General features: G+C 47.5%; 1 protein-coding gene across 1 annotated transcript in view; it reads right to left on the reverse strand.

Annotated features, from left to right (window-relative positions):
• Window positions 1–1,152: 1,152 nt before the first annotated feature.
• Window positions 1,153–16,270, reverse strand: part of LOC135513330 (mitochondrial import receptor subunit TOM70-like) — a 42,648-nt gene continuing 27,530 nt past the window's right edge. Inside the window, exons 5-12 of the mRNA XM_064936249.1 lie at window positions 15,851–15,999; window positions 14,622–14,829; window positions 9,023–9,157; window positions 8,077–8,184; window positions 4,400–4,516; window positions 4,143–4,240; window positions 3,480–3,602; window positions 1,153–2,837 (exon numbers count right to left, since the gene is read on the reverse strand). Of these exons, the coding sequence (XP_064792321.1) occupies window positions 2,684–2,837; window positions 3,480–3,602; window positions 4,143–4,240; window positions 4,400–4,516; window positions 8,077–8,184; window positions 9,023–9,157; window positions 14,622–14,829; window positions 15,851–15,999 (1,092 nt within the window). The 3' untranslated portion in view covers window positions 1,153–2,683. The remainder of the gene's footprint in view (window positions 2,838–3,479; window positions 3,603–4,142; window positions 4,241–4,399; window positions 4,517–8,076; window positions 8,185–9,022; window positions 9,158–14,621; window positions 14,830–15,850; window positions 16,000–16,270) is intronic.

Raw genomic sequence — 16,270 nt, forward strand, 5'->3', positions numbered from 1 at the left:
TGGTAGTGTTGATGATGTATGCAGATTGGAGGGGGTCAACAAGGTGACTGGTGGTGTTGATGTATGCAGATTGAAGGGGATCAACAAGGGGACTGGTAGTGTTGATGATGTATGCAGATTGGAGGGGGTCAACAAGGTGACTGGTGGTGTTGATGATGTATGCAGATTGGAGGGGGTCAACAAGGTGACTGGTGGTGTTGATGATGTATGCAGATTGGAGGGGGTCAACAAGGTGACTGGTAGTGTTGATGATGTATGCAGATTGGAGGGGGTCAACAAGGTGACTGGTGTTGATGTATGCCTTGATCTTTTCAAGAGATTTAATTAAGAGAGAGGTCAGAGCGACAGTTCTGTAATCATTTTATGCAGACGGATAGTTAGCATCTGAACGGGTTAGAGCAGCTACCCCCTTCTCAAATGAAATCACATTTTATGTCACATACACATGGTTAGCAGATGTTAATGTGAGTGTAGCAAAATGCTTGTGCTTCTAGTTCCGACCATGCAGTAATATCCAACAAGTAATATAACCTAAGAATTTGTTAGAAAAAACACAACAAAAAACTGCACAGTTTCCTAGGAACGCGAAGCGAGGCGGCCATCTCTGTCGGCGCCGGGAGTTCATGTACTTAGTTTGAATGTAGCTGGCACCCTGACATGTACATGTTTGTTTTGCATTTACAATCAATTCTATTAATACACGGTAAGTACCTATAAACAGTTAGTGAAAATCTGTAATACTTTTAATTTGAAACCCAAAAGGGGCGTGTTCTCAGGTAAAAGTCTCAACGGGATCCTTGTGTCATCCTAACTCTGATGTCAACCCGTTGAACATTTCAACGGTTAAAGTAAGGGAGATGGTTAAGGTAACCCATATTTCAACTGTCTCAAGGCATAAAGATCCTTCTGTAACCTGTCTCCTCCCCTTCATCTACCCTGATTGAAGTGGATTTAACAAGTGACATCAATAAGGGATCATAGCTTTCACCTGGTCAGTCTATGTCATGGAAAGAGCAGGTGTTCTTAATGTTTTATATACCCAGTGTATATATTCACATTGTTTTGGTAGATTTTAATTCACCCTTTATTCAAAAAGGGGGAAAAAAGAAAATAAACAACTATATAAGAATGATATGTTACCAAGGATTCAAATGACGTGTCAGTTCCAGCTTTATTTTCCATGTCCTCTCTCTGACTTTGGTCATGATACATCTCTGTGTGGGGAGAATGTCAGTGTTGTTTCCCAACATAGTCACATGTTTTATTCTGTAGCACTGCCTCAAACATCCACAGATCCACTACATATGGTGGCATACCTGCCCTCTGCAATATACGACAGCATGAAAACATACTTAAAATAATTGTCCCTTCTGACATTTTCTGAATCTACAAGTTGGGGAAACAACCACATAAAAATAAAAGCGGTACATTGAGAATTATTCTGAATCAGGCCATGAATCAGTTCAGGTCTAAATGTTCACGTCAGCATTTCCAACATGGCCAGATGACTTCAGCATCAACAGTTACTTAGAGAAATATCACATGCTGTACGGAATATAGAAAAACAGGCAATCCCCTCAAATTAAACACTACTTTAGGACCCTTATCCCACACTACTTTAGGACCCTTATCCCACACTACTTTAGGACCCTTATCCCACACTACTTTAGGACCCTTATCCCACACTACTTTAGGACCCTTATCCCACACTACTTTAGGACCATTATCCCACACTACTTTAGGACCCTTATCCCACACTACTTTAGGACCCTTATCCCACACTACTTTAGGACCCTTATCCCACACTACTTTAGGACCCTTATCCCACACTACTTTAGGACCCTTATCCCACACTACTTTAGGACCCTTATCCCACACTACTTTAGGACCCTTATCCCACACATCGTCAACTCCAGCATTACACCAAACACAGACATCCATCATTACACACACACAATTGACTAACATTTTAATCCTTCATTTCATTAGCCATTCGATAATGTTGAGGATATGGAAGTGTCCGGACAGAAACGTGGTAGAGAACAGTAACAAACAAATGATCAGTCCATTGGAACTCTATCCCGTTCTCAGTGTGCAGGCAACATACAACGTTAATCATCTTAAATACTTCCGAATATGGATTAGTCAATGAGAATGAGAAGTCTATTGAAAGAATCTCCCTTTTGATTTTAGAAGGTTGAATTATTTCTGGGTAGATACTTGGTTTCACATGGCTTTCACATGTTTCTGATAACAGACCAGACAGTGAGGTACAGGAAGGATCATAAGGGTTGGTGATCCATGTTAAACTAAGTACCAAGAAACAGAGGGGTGTGTGGGTCAAACTAAGGGCCTTGAGGAAGAGGGGTGTGTGGGTTAAGACCATTAATTACCAGATGTTTGGGTTCTGGCCTTGGTTGTGAACAGTAAAGCCTCTCCTTTGTTACAGCTCGATTCAACGTGACGTAAACATCATGTAGTGCAGCGTTTCCCAAACTCTGCCTGCCTGCCCCCCCCCCCCGGACAGAGTTTGGGAAATGCTGATATTTGGTCACAGATCAAGTTTCTCTTTTTTATTTATCCAGCAGGTCTACAAAACCAAATGACTGAAACATCTGCAGTTATAATACAATCAGGTTCAGCAGTGGAGAGTGGGAGGGTCTTGGGTCATGTGACAGGGTAGTTACAGTGTGGGTGGCTTCAGCCCGTACTTCCTGGCTACCTCAGTCTGGGCGTATGCTGCGTCACACAGTGAGTAGAGGTGGGCCATCTCCATCTCGGACTTGGCCAGGTTGATGGCCTTGTTGAACATGTCTATTGCCTTGTCCAGGTTGCCCCTGGGAGGGAGAGAGGGATGTTAATAAAGTATTATTTTAACGTGTTTTATACACTGTGGACAAAACATTAAGAACACCTTTCTAAATGATTTGCACCCCCCTCTGCCCTCAGAACAGCCTCCATTCATCAGGGCCATGGACATGTTCCACAGAGATGCTGGGAACATGTTGTCTCCAATGCTTCCCAGAGTTGTGTCAAGTTGGCTGGATGTCCTTTGGGTGGTGGACCATTGTTGCAACACACAGGAAACTGTTGAGCGTGAAAAACCCAGCAGCATTGCAGTTCTTGACACAAACCGGTGCGCCTGGCACCTACTAAAATACCCCATTCACCATCTGAATGACACACAAACACAATCCATGTCTCAAACGTCGCAAGGCTTAAAAATCATTCTTTAACCCATCTCCTCCCCTTCATCTACACTGATTGAAGTGGATTTAACAGGTGGCATCAATCAGGGATCATAGCTTTCACCTGGTCAGTGTAATGTTTTGTCCACCCAGTGTATATTGTATGACATCACATTTAATGTGTATCAGCATATAAACCTAAACATCAGTTATTTCATGTCTTTTAAACCAAACTCCAAAGTGTGTTAAGTGTTTATGTACTGGCCAATATTTTAAAAGTACTCAGCTAACCTTTGAACTTCGATAGTTCCCATGGTTTCGTAGGCAAAGTCACATTTGTTGTCAATCTCGATGGCCTTGCTGATGAGGTCCAGGCCCAGGTCCAAGTCCTGCTTCCACTGGAGCTGCAACAACCTGAATACACCGAGAGGCATTGGCAACTGGCTGGGCACACACAGAACGTGTGTTGTAGTGCTGTCAGACTAACTCACCCCTTGTGGACGTATGTTGTAGCGTTGTCAGACTAACTCACCCCTTGTGGACGTATGTTGTAGTGTTGTCACCCCTTGTGGACGTATGTTGTAGCGTTGTCAGAATAACTCACCCCTTGTGGACGTATGTTGTAGTGTTGTCACCCCTTGTGGACGTATGTTATAGTGTTGTCACCCCTTGTGGACGTATGTTGTAGTGTTGTCACCCCTTGTGGACGTATGTTGTAGTGTTGTCAGACTAACTCACCCCTTGTGGACGTATGTTGTAGTGTTGTCACCCCTTGTGGACGTATGTTGTAGTGTTGTCACCCCTTGTGGACGTATGTTGTAGTGTTGTCAGACTAACTCACCCCTTGTGGACGTATGTTGTAGCGTTGTCAGACTAACTCACCCCTTGTGGACGTATGTTGTAGTGTTGTCACCCCTTGTGGACGTATGTTATAGTGTTGTCTGACTAACTCACCCCTTGTGGACGTATGTTGTAGCGTTGTCAGGCTCCAGGTCAATACACTTGTTGTACATCTGATCTGCCTTGCCAAACTGCTGCTGGTCAGTCAACGCCTGAACAACACAGCGTCACAGGAGAAACGGTTCAGGGTGATTCACATACTCAAGGTAGTTGAGACAACCAGACACAATGTACTGCAAGTGAGACGTGATGTTACGATAGTGTGCCAGACAGGCGAGACTTGCAGTATGTGTGTGAGACGTGACGTTTACCTGAGCGTACAGAGCGTACCCCTCGGCACACTTAGGGAACCTCCTGATGACGTCCTCAAAGCCATCCATGGCCGTCTGCACCTGGGACTGGCTGTTGCCAGTGTACGCCTGTCTGTACTGGAGGGAAATTAGCACAAGAGACTCACAGACTAGCTGGTTAAACTATAATCAACACACATTTAGTATTCTCCACACTGCACCAACCCTAGAGAGCTATACTCCACACTGCACCAACCCTAGAGAGCTATACTCCACACTGCACCAACCCTAGAGAGCTATACTCCACACTGCACCAACCCTAGAGAGCTATACTCCACACTGCCTAACACTGTCCCAACACTGTGCACTGTCCCAACACTGTGCACTGTCCCAACACTGTGCACTGTCCCAACACTGTGCACTGTCCCAACACTGTGCACTGTCCCAACACAGTGTAGAGTGCACTGTCCCAACACAGTGTAGAGTGCACTGTCCCAACACAGTGTAGAGTGCACTGTCCCAACACTGTGTAGAGTGTACTGTCCCAACACTGTGTAGAGTGTACTGTCCCAACACTGTGTAGAGTGTACTGTCCCAACACTGTGTAGAGTGTACTGTCCCAACACTGTGTAGAGTGTACTGTGCCAACACTGTGTAGAGTGTACTGTCCCAACACTGTGTAGAGTGTACTGTCCCAACACTGTGTAGAGTGTACTGTCCAAACACTGTGTAGAGTGTATAGTCCAAACACTGTGTAGAGTGTACTGTCCAAACACTGTGTAGTGTGTACTGTCCAAACACTGTGTAGAGTGTACTGTCCCAACACTGTGTAGAGTGTACTGTCCCAACACTGTGTAGAGTGTACTGTCCCAACACTGTGTAGAGTGTACTGTCCCAACACTGTGTAGAGTGTACTGTCCCAACACTGTGTAGAGTGTACTGTCCCAACACTGTGTAGAGTGTACTGTCCCAACACTGTGTAGAGTGTACTGTCCCAACACTGTGTAGAGTGTACTGTCCCAACACTGTGTAGAGTGTACTGTCCCAACACTGTGTAGAGTGCACTGTCCCAACACTGTGTAGAGTGCACTGTCCCAACACTGTGTAGAGTGCACTGTCCCAACACTGTGTAGTGTGTACTGTCCTAACACTGTGTAGAGCAGACATGGGCAAACTACGGCCCGCGGGCCACATACGGCCCGTTAGGCTTTTTAATCCGGCCCGCCGAACTTGTCCAAATTATAGTAAAAACCTCCTTTTTTCCCCTTTCCCTGCAATGCCCACGTTTCCCCAATAGATGGCGCACTCAAAACACATTGACCGTTGTTGGAGTGGCGCGTATTTCTCTTTATTTCACTTTAATTTTCACTTCGTTTCACGTCACCATTAAGCCCTTCTGTGAAAATGAGCGGACCAAAGAGAAGGAAAGTGGACAGCGAATGCCGAGTGTTTAATAAGGAGTGGACAACAAAATACTTCTTCACTGAAGTCCGATCAACGGCTGTATGTCTGATATGCCAAGAAGCTGTTGCGGTTTTCAAAGAGTACAATATCAGCCGTCACTTTGCCACGAAGCATGCAAACTATGTTAGCAAGCAGTCAACACAAGAACGGGCGGCTACTGCTCAGAGGTTGGCAGCTAATTTACAGAGTCAACAGAACTTTTTTCACCGACAAACTGCAATTCAAGAGTCAAGTACCAAGGCAAGTTATTTGCTGGCATTCAAATTAGCAAAGGCTAGCAAGCCTTTCTCCGAAGGCGAGTTTTTGAAAGAGTGCATGGTAGAGACAGCAGGTCTCTTGTGTCCGGAGAGCAAAGCCAAGTTTGAAAAAATCAATTTAGCACGCAGGACAGTGACTCGCCGCGTGGAACTGATTGACGAAGATATAGTCAGCGAGTTAAACAAAAAGGCGGAGTCCTTTAAGTTATATTCACTAGCACTGGATGAAAGTAACGACATAAAAGACACTGCTCAGGTCCTAATTTTTATCCGAGGGATTAACGACAGTTTTGAGATAACGGAGGAGCTTTTGAGCATGGAATCACTGAAAGGGAAAACGCGAGGAGAGGACTTATATGAACAGTTTTTCTGCTGTGTTATGAAAAAATGCATATGGAAAGTTTGGAAGTGCGTCTTTTAATTAAGAGCAATGCGCATTTACGCACAGCAGCGGTACAGTAGCTTAATTAACACGCCGCATATCGCTCTTAATTTAAATTTAAATTTTCAGCTGATATTTAATACAGCCTATGTCTGTGTGCTTGGCAACGATTCACGTGTACTGTTTGCGCGTGAAGGCGAGGGCGTCCGTGGCGAGTTTGTAGAGCGCGCGGTCAGGACAATCCATCCATGATTTTGCGGAGTTTAACACAAGTAGATATTATTGAGCTTGAGTATTTCGTTGTGTAATAATATGTTTTGAATGTTGAAAGTGATTCCATTTTTCAATAAATGTTGATTTCTTTAACTTTGCACCTTCGATTGAAACTTATTAAAAACAGACGCAATCTTGATAAATCACAGTGCGTATGTTATTTTAATCTATTTACATTTCCTCCTCCCAGTATCTCCGAAATAGTATGTAAATGCCATATCTTGCATATTCCTTGAGACAAATTTATTAACTGATAAGGGCTATTTTTCACATTTTAAAGACAGTTAATAAATTGGGTTGTAGTGTTCTTACTGTGCTATGAGGTTTGCACACACTACATTTAATGCTTTAGTATATCCGGCCCAAACACTCCCTCCAAATGCTCCTGGCCCGGCCCCTCTGTCAAATTTTAGAACCCATTGTGGCCCGCGAGTCAAAAAGTTTGCCCACCTCTGGTGTAGAGTGTACTGTCCCAACACTGTGTAGAGTGTACTGTCCCAACACTGTGTAGTGTGTACTGTCCCAACACTGTGTAGAGTGTACTGTCCCAACACTGTGTAGTGTGTACTGTCCCAACACTGTGTAGTGTGTACTGTCCCAACACCGTGTAGAGTGTACTGTCCCAACACCGTGTAGTGTGTACTGTACCAACACTGTGTAGTGTGTACTGTCCCAACACTGTGTAGTGTGTACTGTCCCAACACTGTGTAGAGTGTACTGTCCCAACACTGTGTAGAGTGTACTGTCCCAACACTGTGTAGAGTGTACTGTCCCAACACTGTGTAGAGTGTACTGTCCCAACACTGTGTAGAGTGTACTGTCCCAACACTGTGTAGAGTGTACTGTCCCAACACTGTGTAGAGTGTACTGTCCCAACACTGTGTAGAGTGTACTGTCCCAACCCTGTGTAGTGTGTACTGTCCCAACACCGTGTAGAGTGTACTGTCCCAACACTGTGTAGAGTGTACTGTCCCAACACTGTGTAGAGTGTACTGTCCCAACCCTGTGTAGTGTGTACTGTCCCAACCCTGTGTAGTGTGTACTGTCCCAACACTGTGTAGTGTGTACTGTCCCAACACTGTGTAGTGTGTACTGTCCCAACACTGTGTAGAGTGTACTGTCCCAACACTGTGTAGCGTGTACTGTCCCAACACTGTGTAGTGTGTACTGTCCCAACACTGTGTAGTGTGTACTGTCCCAACACTGTGTAGAGTGTACTGTCCCAACACTGTGTAGCGTGTACTGTCCCAACACTGTGTAGTGTGTACTGTCCCAACCCTGTGTAGTGTGTACTGTACAGTGGTGGTCTGGTGTCCACTCACCAGGGCGAAACATTTCTGAGCCTGTGCCAGAGCAGAGTCAGGTCTGAGCAGGATGCACTCATCAAAGTCTCCGACGGCCTCCTCCACCTGGTCCAGAAGGATCTTCAACTGAAGGGGAAACACTTCGGTGTGTTAGGGTCAACCAAGCCTGACCTGACTTAATGTCACTTCATGATTGCAACATAGATAGTCACAAATGGAACCTTTTTCTCCATTTAGTGCACTACTTTTGACCAGAGCCCTATGGGTAGGGAACTACTTTTGACCAGAGCCCTATGGGTAGTGCACTACTTTTGACCAGAGCCCTATGGGTAGTGCACTACTTTTGACCAGAGTCCTATGGGTAGTGCACTACTTTTGACCAGAGCCCTATGGGTAGTGCACTACTTTTGACCAGACCCTATGGGTAGGGAACTACTTTTGACCAGAGCCCTATGGGTAGTGCACTACTTTTGACCAGAGCCCTATGGGTAGTGCACTACTTTTGACCAGAGTCCTATGGGTAGGGAACTACTTTTGACCAGAACCCTATGGGTAGGGCACTACTTTTGACCAGAGCCCTATGGGTAGTGCACTACTTTTGACCAGAGTCCTATGGGTAGTGCACTACTTTTGACCAGAGCCCTATGGGTAGTGCACTACTTTTGACCAGAGCCCTATGGGTAGTGCACTACTTTTGACCAGAGCCCTATGGGTAGTGCACTACTTTTGTCCAGAGCCCTATGGGTAGTGCACTACTTTTGACCAGAGCCCTATGGGTAGTGCACTACTTTTGACCAGAGTCCTATGGGTAGGGAACTACTTTTGACCAGAGCACTATGGGTAGGGAACTACTTTTGTCCAGAGCCCTATGGGTAGTGCACTACTTTTGACCAGAGCACTATGGGTAGGGAACTAAATAGGGTGCCATTTGGGCCATAAGGCATAGCGATAGAGACAGCCCTACCTGTCCCCGGTGGTGGTAGACGTCTGCGTTGCGCGTGTCGATCTCAGCGGCCATGTTGAAGTCCTGTGTTGACATCATAGGCTGCTGCTGCTGCATGTACATACTGCCACGCTTGATCAGAGCATTGGCCCTGAGCTGCAGTACCAGGACAGAGACAGGACAAACACAGGGTTTCAGTCAGAGCATTGGCCCTGAGCTGCAGTACCAGGACAGAGACAGGACAAACACAGGGTTTCAGTCAGAGCATTGGCCCTGAGCTGCAGTACCAGGACAGAGACAGGACAAACACAGGGTTTCAGTCAGAGCATTGGCCCTGAGCTGCAGTACCAGGACAGAGACAGGACAAACACAGGGTTTCAGTCAGAGCATTGGCCCTGAGCTGCAGTACCAGGACAGAGACAGGACAAACACAGGGTTTCAGTCAGAGCATTGGCCCTGAGCTGCAGTACCAGGACAGAGACAGGACAAACACAGGGTTTCAGTCAGAGCATTGGCCCTGAGCTGCAGTACCAGGACAGAGACAGGACAAACACAGGGTTTCAGTCAGAGCATTGGCCCTGAGCTGCAGTACCAGGACAGAGACAGGACAAACACAGGGTTTCAGTCAGAGCATTGGCCCTGAGCTGCAGTACCAGGACAGAGACAGGACAAACACAGGGTTTCAGTCAGAGCATTGGCCCTGAGCTGCAGTACCAGGACAGAGACAGGACAAACACAGGGTTTCAGTCAGAGCATTGGCCCTGAGCTGCAGTACCAGGACAGAGACAGGACAAACACAGGGTTTCAGTCAGAGCATTGGCCCTGAGCTGCAGTACCAGGACAGAGACAGGACAAACACAGGGTTTCAGTCAGAGCATTGGCCCTCAGCTGCAGTACCAGGACAGAGACAGGACAAACACAGGGTTTCAGTCAGAGCATTGGCCCTCAGCTGCAGTACCAGGACAGAGACAGGACAAACACAGGGTTTCAGTCAGAGCATTGGCCCTGAGCTGCAGTACCAGGACAGAGACAGGACAAACACAGGGTTTCAGTCAGAGCATTGGCCCTGAGCTGCAGTACCAGGACAGAGACAGGACAAACACAGGGTTTCAGTCAGAGCATTGGCCCTGAGCTGCAGTACCAGGACAGAGACAGGACAAACACAGGGTTTCAGTCAGAGCATTGGCCCTGAGCTGCAGTACCAGGACAGAGACAGGACAAACACAGGGTTTCAGTCAGAGCATTGGCCCTGAGCTGCAGTACCAGGACAGAGACAGGACAAACACAGGGTTTCAGTCAGAGCATTGGCCCTCAGCTGCAGTACCAGGACAGAGACAGGACAAACACAGGGTTTCAGTCAGAGCATTGGCCCTCAGCTGCAGTACCAGGACAGAGACAGGACAAACACAGGGTTTCAGTCAGAGCATTGGCCCTGAGCTGCAGTACCAGGACAGAGACAGGACAAACACAGGGTTTCAGTCAGAGCATTGGCCCTCAGCTGCAGTACCAGGACAGAGACAGGACAAACACAGGGTTTCAGTCAGAGCATTGGCCCTGAGCTGCAGTACCAGGACAGAGACAGGACAAACACAGGGTTTCAGTCAGAGCATTGGCCCTCAGCTGCAGTACCAGGACAGAGACAGGACAAACACAGGGTTTCAGTCAGAGCATTGGCCCTCAGCTGCAGTACCAGGACAGAGACAGGACAAACACAGGGTTTCAGTCAGAGCATTGGCCCTGAGCTGCAGTACCAGGACAGAGACAGGACAAACACATTTTTCAGTCAGAGCATTGGCCCTCAGCTGCAGTACCAGGACAGAGACAGGACAAACACAGGGTTTCAGTCAGAGCATTGGCCCTGAGCTGCAGTACCAGGACAGAGACAGGACAAACACAGGGTTTCAGTCAGAGCATTGGCCCTGAGCTGCAGTACAAGGACAGAGACAGGACAAACACAGGGTTTCAGTCAGAGCATTGGCCCTCAGCTGCAGTACCAGGACAGAGACAGGACAAACACAGGGTTTCAGTCAGAGCATTGGCCCTGAGCTGCAGTACCAGGACAGAGACAGGACAAACACAGGGTTTCAGTCAGAGCATTGGCCCTCAGCTGCAGTACCAGGACAGAGACAGGACAAACACAGGGTTTCAGTCAGAGCATTGGCCCTGAGCTGCAGTACCAGGACAGAGACAGGACAAACACAGGGTTTCAGTCAGAGCATTGGCCCTGAGCTGCAGTACCAGGACAGAGACAGGACAAACACAGGGTTTCAGTCAGAGCATTGGCCCTGAGCTGCAGTACCAGGACAGAGACAGGACAAACACAGGGTTTCAGTCAGAGCATTGGCCCTCAGCTGCAGTACCAGGACAGAGACAGGACAAACACAGGGTTTCAGTCAGAGCATTGGCCCTGAGCTGCAGTACCAGGACAGAGACAGGACAAACACAGGGTTTCAGTCAGAGCATTGGCCCTCAGCTGCAGTACCAGGACAGGGACAGGACAAACACAGGGTTTCAGTCAGAGCATTGGCCCTGAGCTGCAGTACCAGGACAGAGACAGGACAAACACAGGGTTTCAGTCAGAGCATTGGCCCTCAGCTGCAGTACCAGGACAGAGACAGGACAAACACAGGGTTTCAGTCAGAGCATTGGCCCTCAGCTGCAGTACCAGGACAGAGACAGGACAAACACAGGGTTTCAGTCAGAGCATTGGCCCTCAGCTGCAGTACCAGGACAGAGACAGGACAAACACAGGGTTTCAGTCAGAGCATTGGCCCTGAGCTGCAGTACCAGGACAGAGACAGGACAAACACAGGGTTTCAGTCAGAGCATTGGCCCTCAGCTGCAGTACCAGGACAGAGACAGGACAAACACAGGGTTTCAGTCAGAGCATTGGCCCTGAGCTGCAGTACCAGGACAGAGACAGGACAAACACAGGGTTTCAGTCAGAGCATTGGCCCTGAGCTGCAGTACCAGGACAGAGACAGGACAAACACAGGGTTTCAGTCAGAGCATTGGCCCTCAGCGGCAGTACCAGGACAGAGACAGGACAAACACAGGGTTTCAGTCAGAGCATTGGCCCTGAGCTGCAGTACCAGGACAGAGACAGGACAAACACAGGGTTTCAGTCAGAGCATTGGCCCTGAGCTGCAGTACCAGGACAGAGACAGGACAAACACAGGGTTTCAGTCAGAGCATTGGCCGTCAGCTGCAGTACCAGGACAGAGACAGGACAAACACAGGGTTTCAGTCAGAGCATTGGCCCTGAGCTGCAGTACCAGGACAGAGACAGGACAAACACAGGGTTTCAGTCAGAGCATTGGCCCTGAGCTGCAGTACCAGGACAGAGACAGGACAAACACAGGGTTTCAGTCAGAGCATTGGCCCTCAGCGGCAGTACCAGGACAGAGACAGGACAAACACAGGGTTTCAGTCAGAGCATTGGCCCTGAGCTGCAGTACCAGGACAGAGACAGGACAAACACAGGGTTTCAGTCAGAGCATTGGCCCTCAGCTGCAGTACCAGGACAGAGACAGGACAAACACAGGGTTTCAGTCAGAGCACTGGCCGTCAGCTGCAGTACCAGGACAGAGACAGGACAAACACAGGGTTTCAGTCAGAGCATTGGCCCTGAGCTGCAGTACCAGGACAGAGACAGGACAAACACAGGGTTTCAGTCAGAGCATTGGCCCTGAGCTGCAGTACCAGGACAGAGACAGGACAAACACAGGGTTTCAGTCAGAGCATTGGCCGTCAGCTGCAGTACCAGGACAGAGACAGGACAAACACAGGGTTTCAGTCAGAGCATTGGCCCTGAGCTGCAGTACCAGGACAGAGACAGGACAAACACAGGGTTTCAGTCAGAGCATTGGCCCTCAGCTGCAGTACCAGGACAGAGACAGGACAAACACAGGGTTTCAGTCAGAGCATTGGCCGTCAGCTGCAGTACCAGGACAGAGACAGGACAAACACAGGGTTTCAGTCAGAGCATTGGCCGTCAGCTGCAGTACCAGGACAGAGACAGGACAAACACAGGGTTTCAGTCAGAGCATTGGCCGTCAGCTGCAGTACCAGGACAGAGACAGGACAAGCACAGGGTGTATTGGACCTTCCTCGTGCTCTCGAGGAAGACTATAGTCAACGGTGACAGTAGTGGCCACAGGCAGAAAGTCACTACCAGTTTCCACCGACTTCACCACCCCGATCGTAGCGGGTGAAGTACGGTTTCAACATGTTGTCATGACACAGCCGTTTCCTTCCCGCGCTCCGGTGTGGCGATAATGTAATCCAGATCACCAATTCTTTTCACTATGGGGTAAGGGCCTGAAAAGCGAGCATGCAACAGTGAGCCCAGAACGGGCAACAAAACAAAAACTTGGTCACCCACATCTAAAGTACGGATTGGGCTTTTCGCTCGTTACAAACTTAGATTTTAGTTTGAGCCTCAAACTCACAGGTGCATGGCAATCTGTATCGAAAAGCGTTAACATGCTCCAACAAATTTGTTTTTAAGGTGTTACCCTGCATAGCGTGTACGACAGCGTGTTCCAGTTCTCGCCAATATCCAGCAACTTCGCACAGCCATTGAAGAGGAGTGGGACAACATTCCACAGGTCACAATCGACAGCCTGATCAACTCTATGTGAAGGAGATGTGTCTGCTGCATGATGTGAATGCTGGTCAGACACTGACTGGTTTTCTGATCCACCCCCCACCTTTGGTTTTATCTGGATTCCCAGTCATGTGACATCCATAGATTAGGACCTAATGAATGGATTCCCAGTCATGTGACATCCATAGATTAGGACCTAATGAATGGATTCCCAGTCATGTGACATCCATAGATTAGGACCTAATGAATAGATTCCCAGTCATGTGACATCCATAGATTAGGACCTAATGAATGGATTCCCAGTCATGTGACATAGATTAGGACCTAATGAATGGATTCCCAGTCATGTGACATCAATAGATTAGGACCTAATGAATGGATTCCCAGTCATGTGACATCCATAGATTAGGACCTAATGAATGGATTCCCAGTCATGTGACATCAATAGATTAGGACCTAATGAATGGATTCCCAGTCATGTGACATCCATAGATTAGGACCTAATGAATGGATTCCCAGTCATGTGACATCCATAGATTAGGACCTAATGAATGGATTCCCAGTCATGTGACATCCATAGATTAGGACCTAATGAATGGATTCCCAGTCATGTGACATCCATAGATTAGGACCTAATGAATGGATTCCCAGTCATATGACATCCATAGATTAGGACCTAATGAATGGATTCCCAGTCATGTGACATCCATAGATTAGGACCTAATGAATGGATTCCCAGTCATGTGACATCCATAGATTAGGACCTAATGAATAGATTCCCAGTCATGTGACATCCATAGATTAGGACCTAATGAATGGATTCCCAGTCATGTGACATCCATAGATTAGGACCTAATGAATGGATTCCCAGTCATGTGACATCCATAGATTAGGACCTAATGAATGGATTCCCAGTCATGTGACATCCATAGCTTAGGACCTAATGAATGCATTTCATTTGACTGATTTCCTTCTATGAACTGTGAGTCAGTAAAACCTGAAAAACCCTACCTTGATGTTGGCGTCCTCCATGTTGATGACCCGGTCCAGGTCGGGCTGGGCGCCGGTGGCGTTGCCAATCAGGAGGTAGAAGGTTGCCCGTAGCAACAAGGCCTCAGCAGTGTACCGGCCCCCAGACTCCACCTCCTTAGTGCACTCACTGATGATCTTATCATAGTTCTCCTCCTCCATGTACTGCTTGGCCTTCAGGTAACCAGAACTATGGACAGGTTAGAGGTCAGAGGTTAAGAACAGGGTTAATGTACTGCTTGGCCTTCAGATAACCAGAACTATGGACAGGTCAGAGGTTAAGAACAGGGTTAATGTACCGCTTGGCCTTCAGATAACCAGAACTATGGACAGGTTAGAGGTCAGAGGTTAAGGACAGGGTTAATGTACTGGTTGGCCTTCAGGTAACCAGAACTATGGACAGGACAGAGGTCAGAGGTTAAGGACAGGTTTAATGTACTGGTTGGCCTTCAGGTAACCAGAACTATGGACAGGACAGAGGTTAGAGGTTAAGAACAGGGTTAATGTACTGCTTGGCCTTCAGATAACCAGAACTATGGACAGGACAGAGGTCAGAGGTTAAGGACAGGGTTAATGTACTGCTTGGCCTTCAGGTAACCAGAACTATGGACAGGTTAGAGGTTAAGGACAGGGTTAATGCACTGCTTGGCCTTCAGGTAACCAGAACTATGGACAGGTTAGAGGTCAGAGGTTAGGACAGGGTTAATGTACTGCTTGGCCTTCAGGTAACCAGAACTATGGACAGGACAGAGGTTAGAGGTTAAGAACAGGGTTAATGTACTGCTTGGCCTTCAGGTAACCAGAACTATGGACAGGTTAGAGGTTAAGGACAGGGTTAATGCACTGCTTGGCCTTCAGGTAACCAGAACTATGGACAGGTTAGAGGTCAGAGGTTAGGACAGGGTTAATGTACTGCTTGGCCTTCAGGTAACCAGAACTATGGAGAGGTCAGAGGTTAAGGACAGGGTTAATGTACTGCTTGGCCTTCAGGTAACCAGAACTATGGACAGGACAGAGGTTAGAGGTTAAGGACAGGGTTGACATATTAGGATCTTTCAAAATGTATCTTTCCTCAATTCCTATCAATCCTCGGTCCTCACCTTCTCAAAACCCATTGGACAAGAAGGCCTGAGGGGAGGGACTAGTAGTTAGGCAGGCCTTTTCATCCAGAGCCAACATACGGAAAGTGACATCACACAGTGACTTCTGACCTTTCTGTGACCTCTGCGGCCTCGCCCTCGTTGTCCTTGTCCTCGTCCTTCTTCTCGCCCTTCTGGAGCGTCTGGGAGATAATGTCATCGGTGAAGGAGCTGAAGTAGGACTTGATGAACTGAGGAGAAGGCATCAGGGGGTCACGGTTCTGGAGAGAGATGGAAATAGAGGGAGAGACTTGTACTGCTTTCAAAGTATTTACGGTATTTTGCTTAAAAAATATTAAAAAAAAAAAATATATATATATATCTATCTATCGAGTCCATTGTTTATATGACCCCCTTACGAACAGGCCCACCTTTTTGCCATCCGGTGTGCATGCCAGGGATGAGTGGTAGTAGTGGTGTGTGGATGTGGTTGGCTGTCTTATTTTAATAAATCCATTGAGAAAATACACCATCAAAAATGTGTTATCCACG

Source organism: Oncorhynchus masou, chromosome 24, assembly GCF_036934945.1.
Source record: "Oncorhynchus masou masou isolate Uvic2021 chromosome 24, UVic_Omas_1.1, whole genome shotgun sequence".
Lineage (NCBI taxonomy): Eukaryota > Metazoa > Chordata > Actinopteri > Salmoniformes > Salmonidae > Oncorhynchus > Oncorhynchus masou.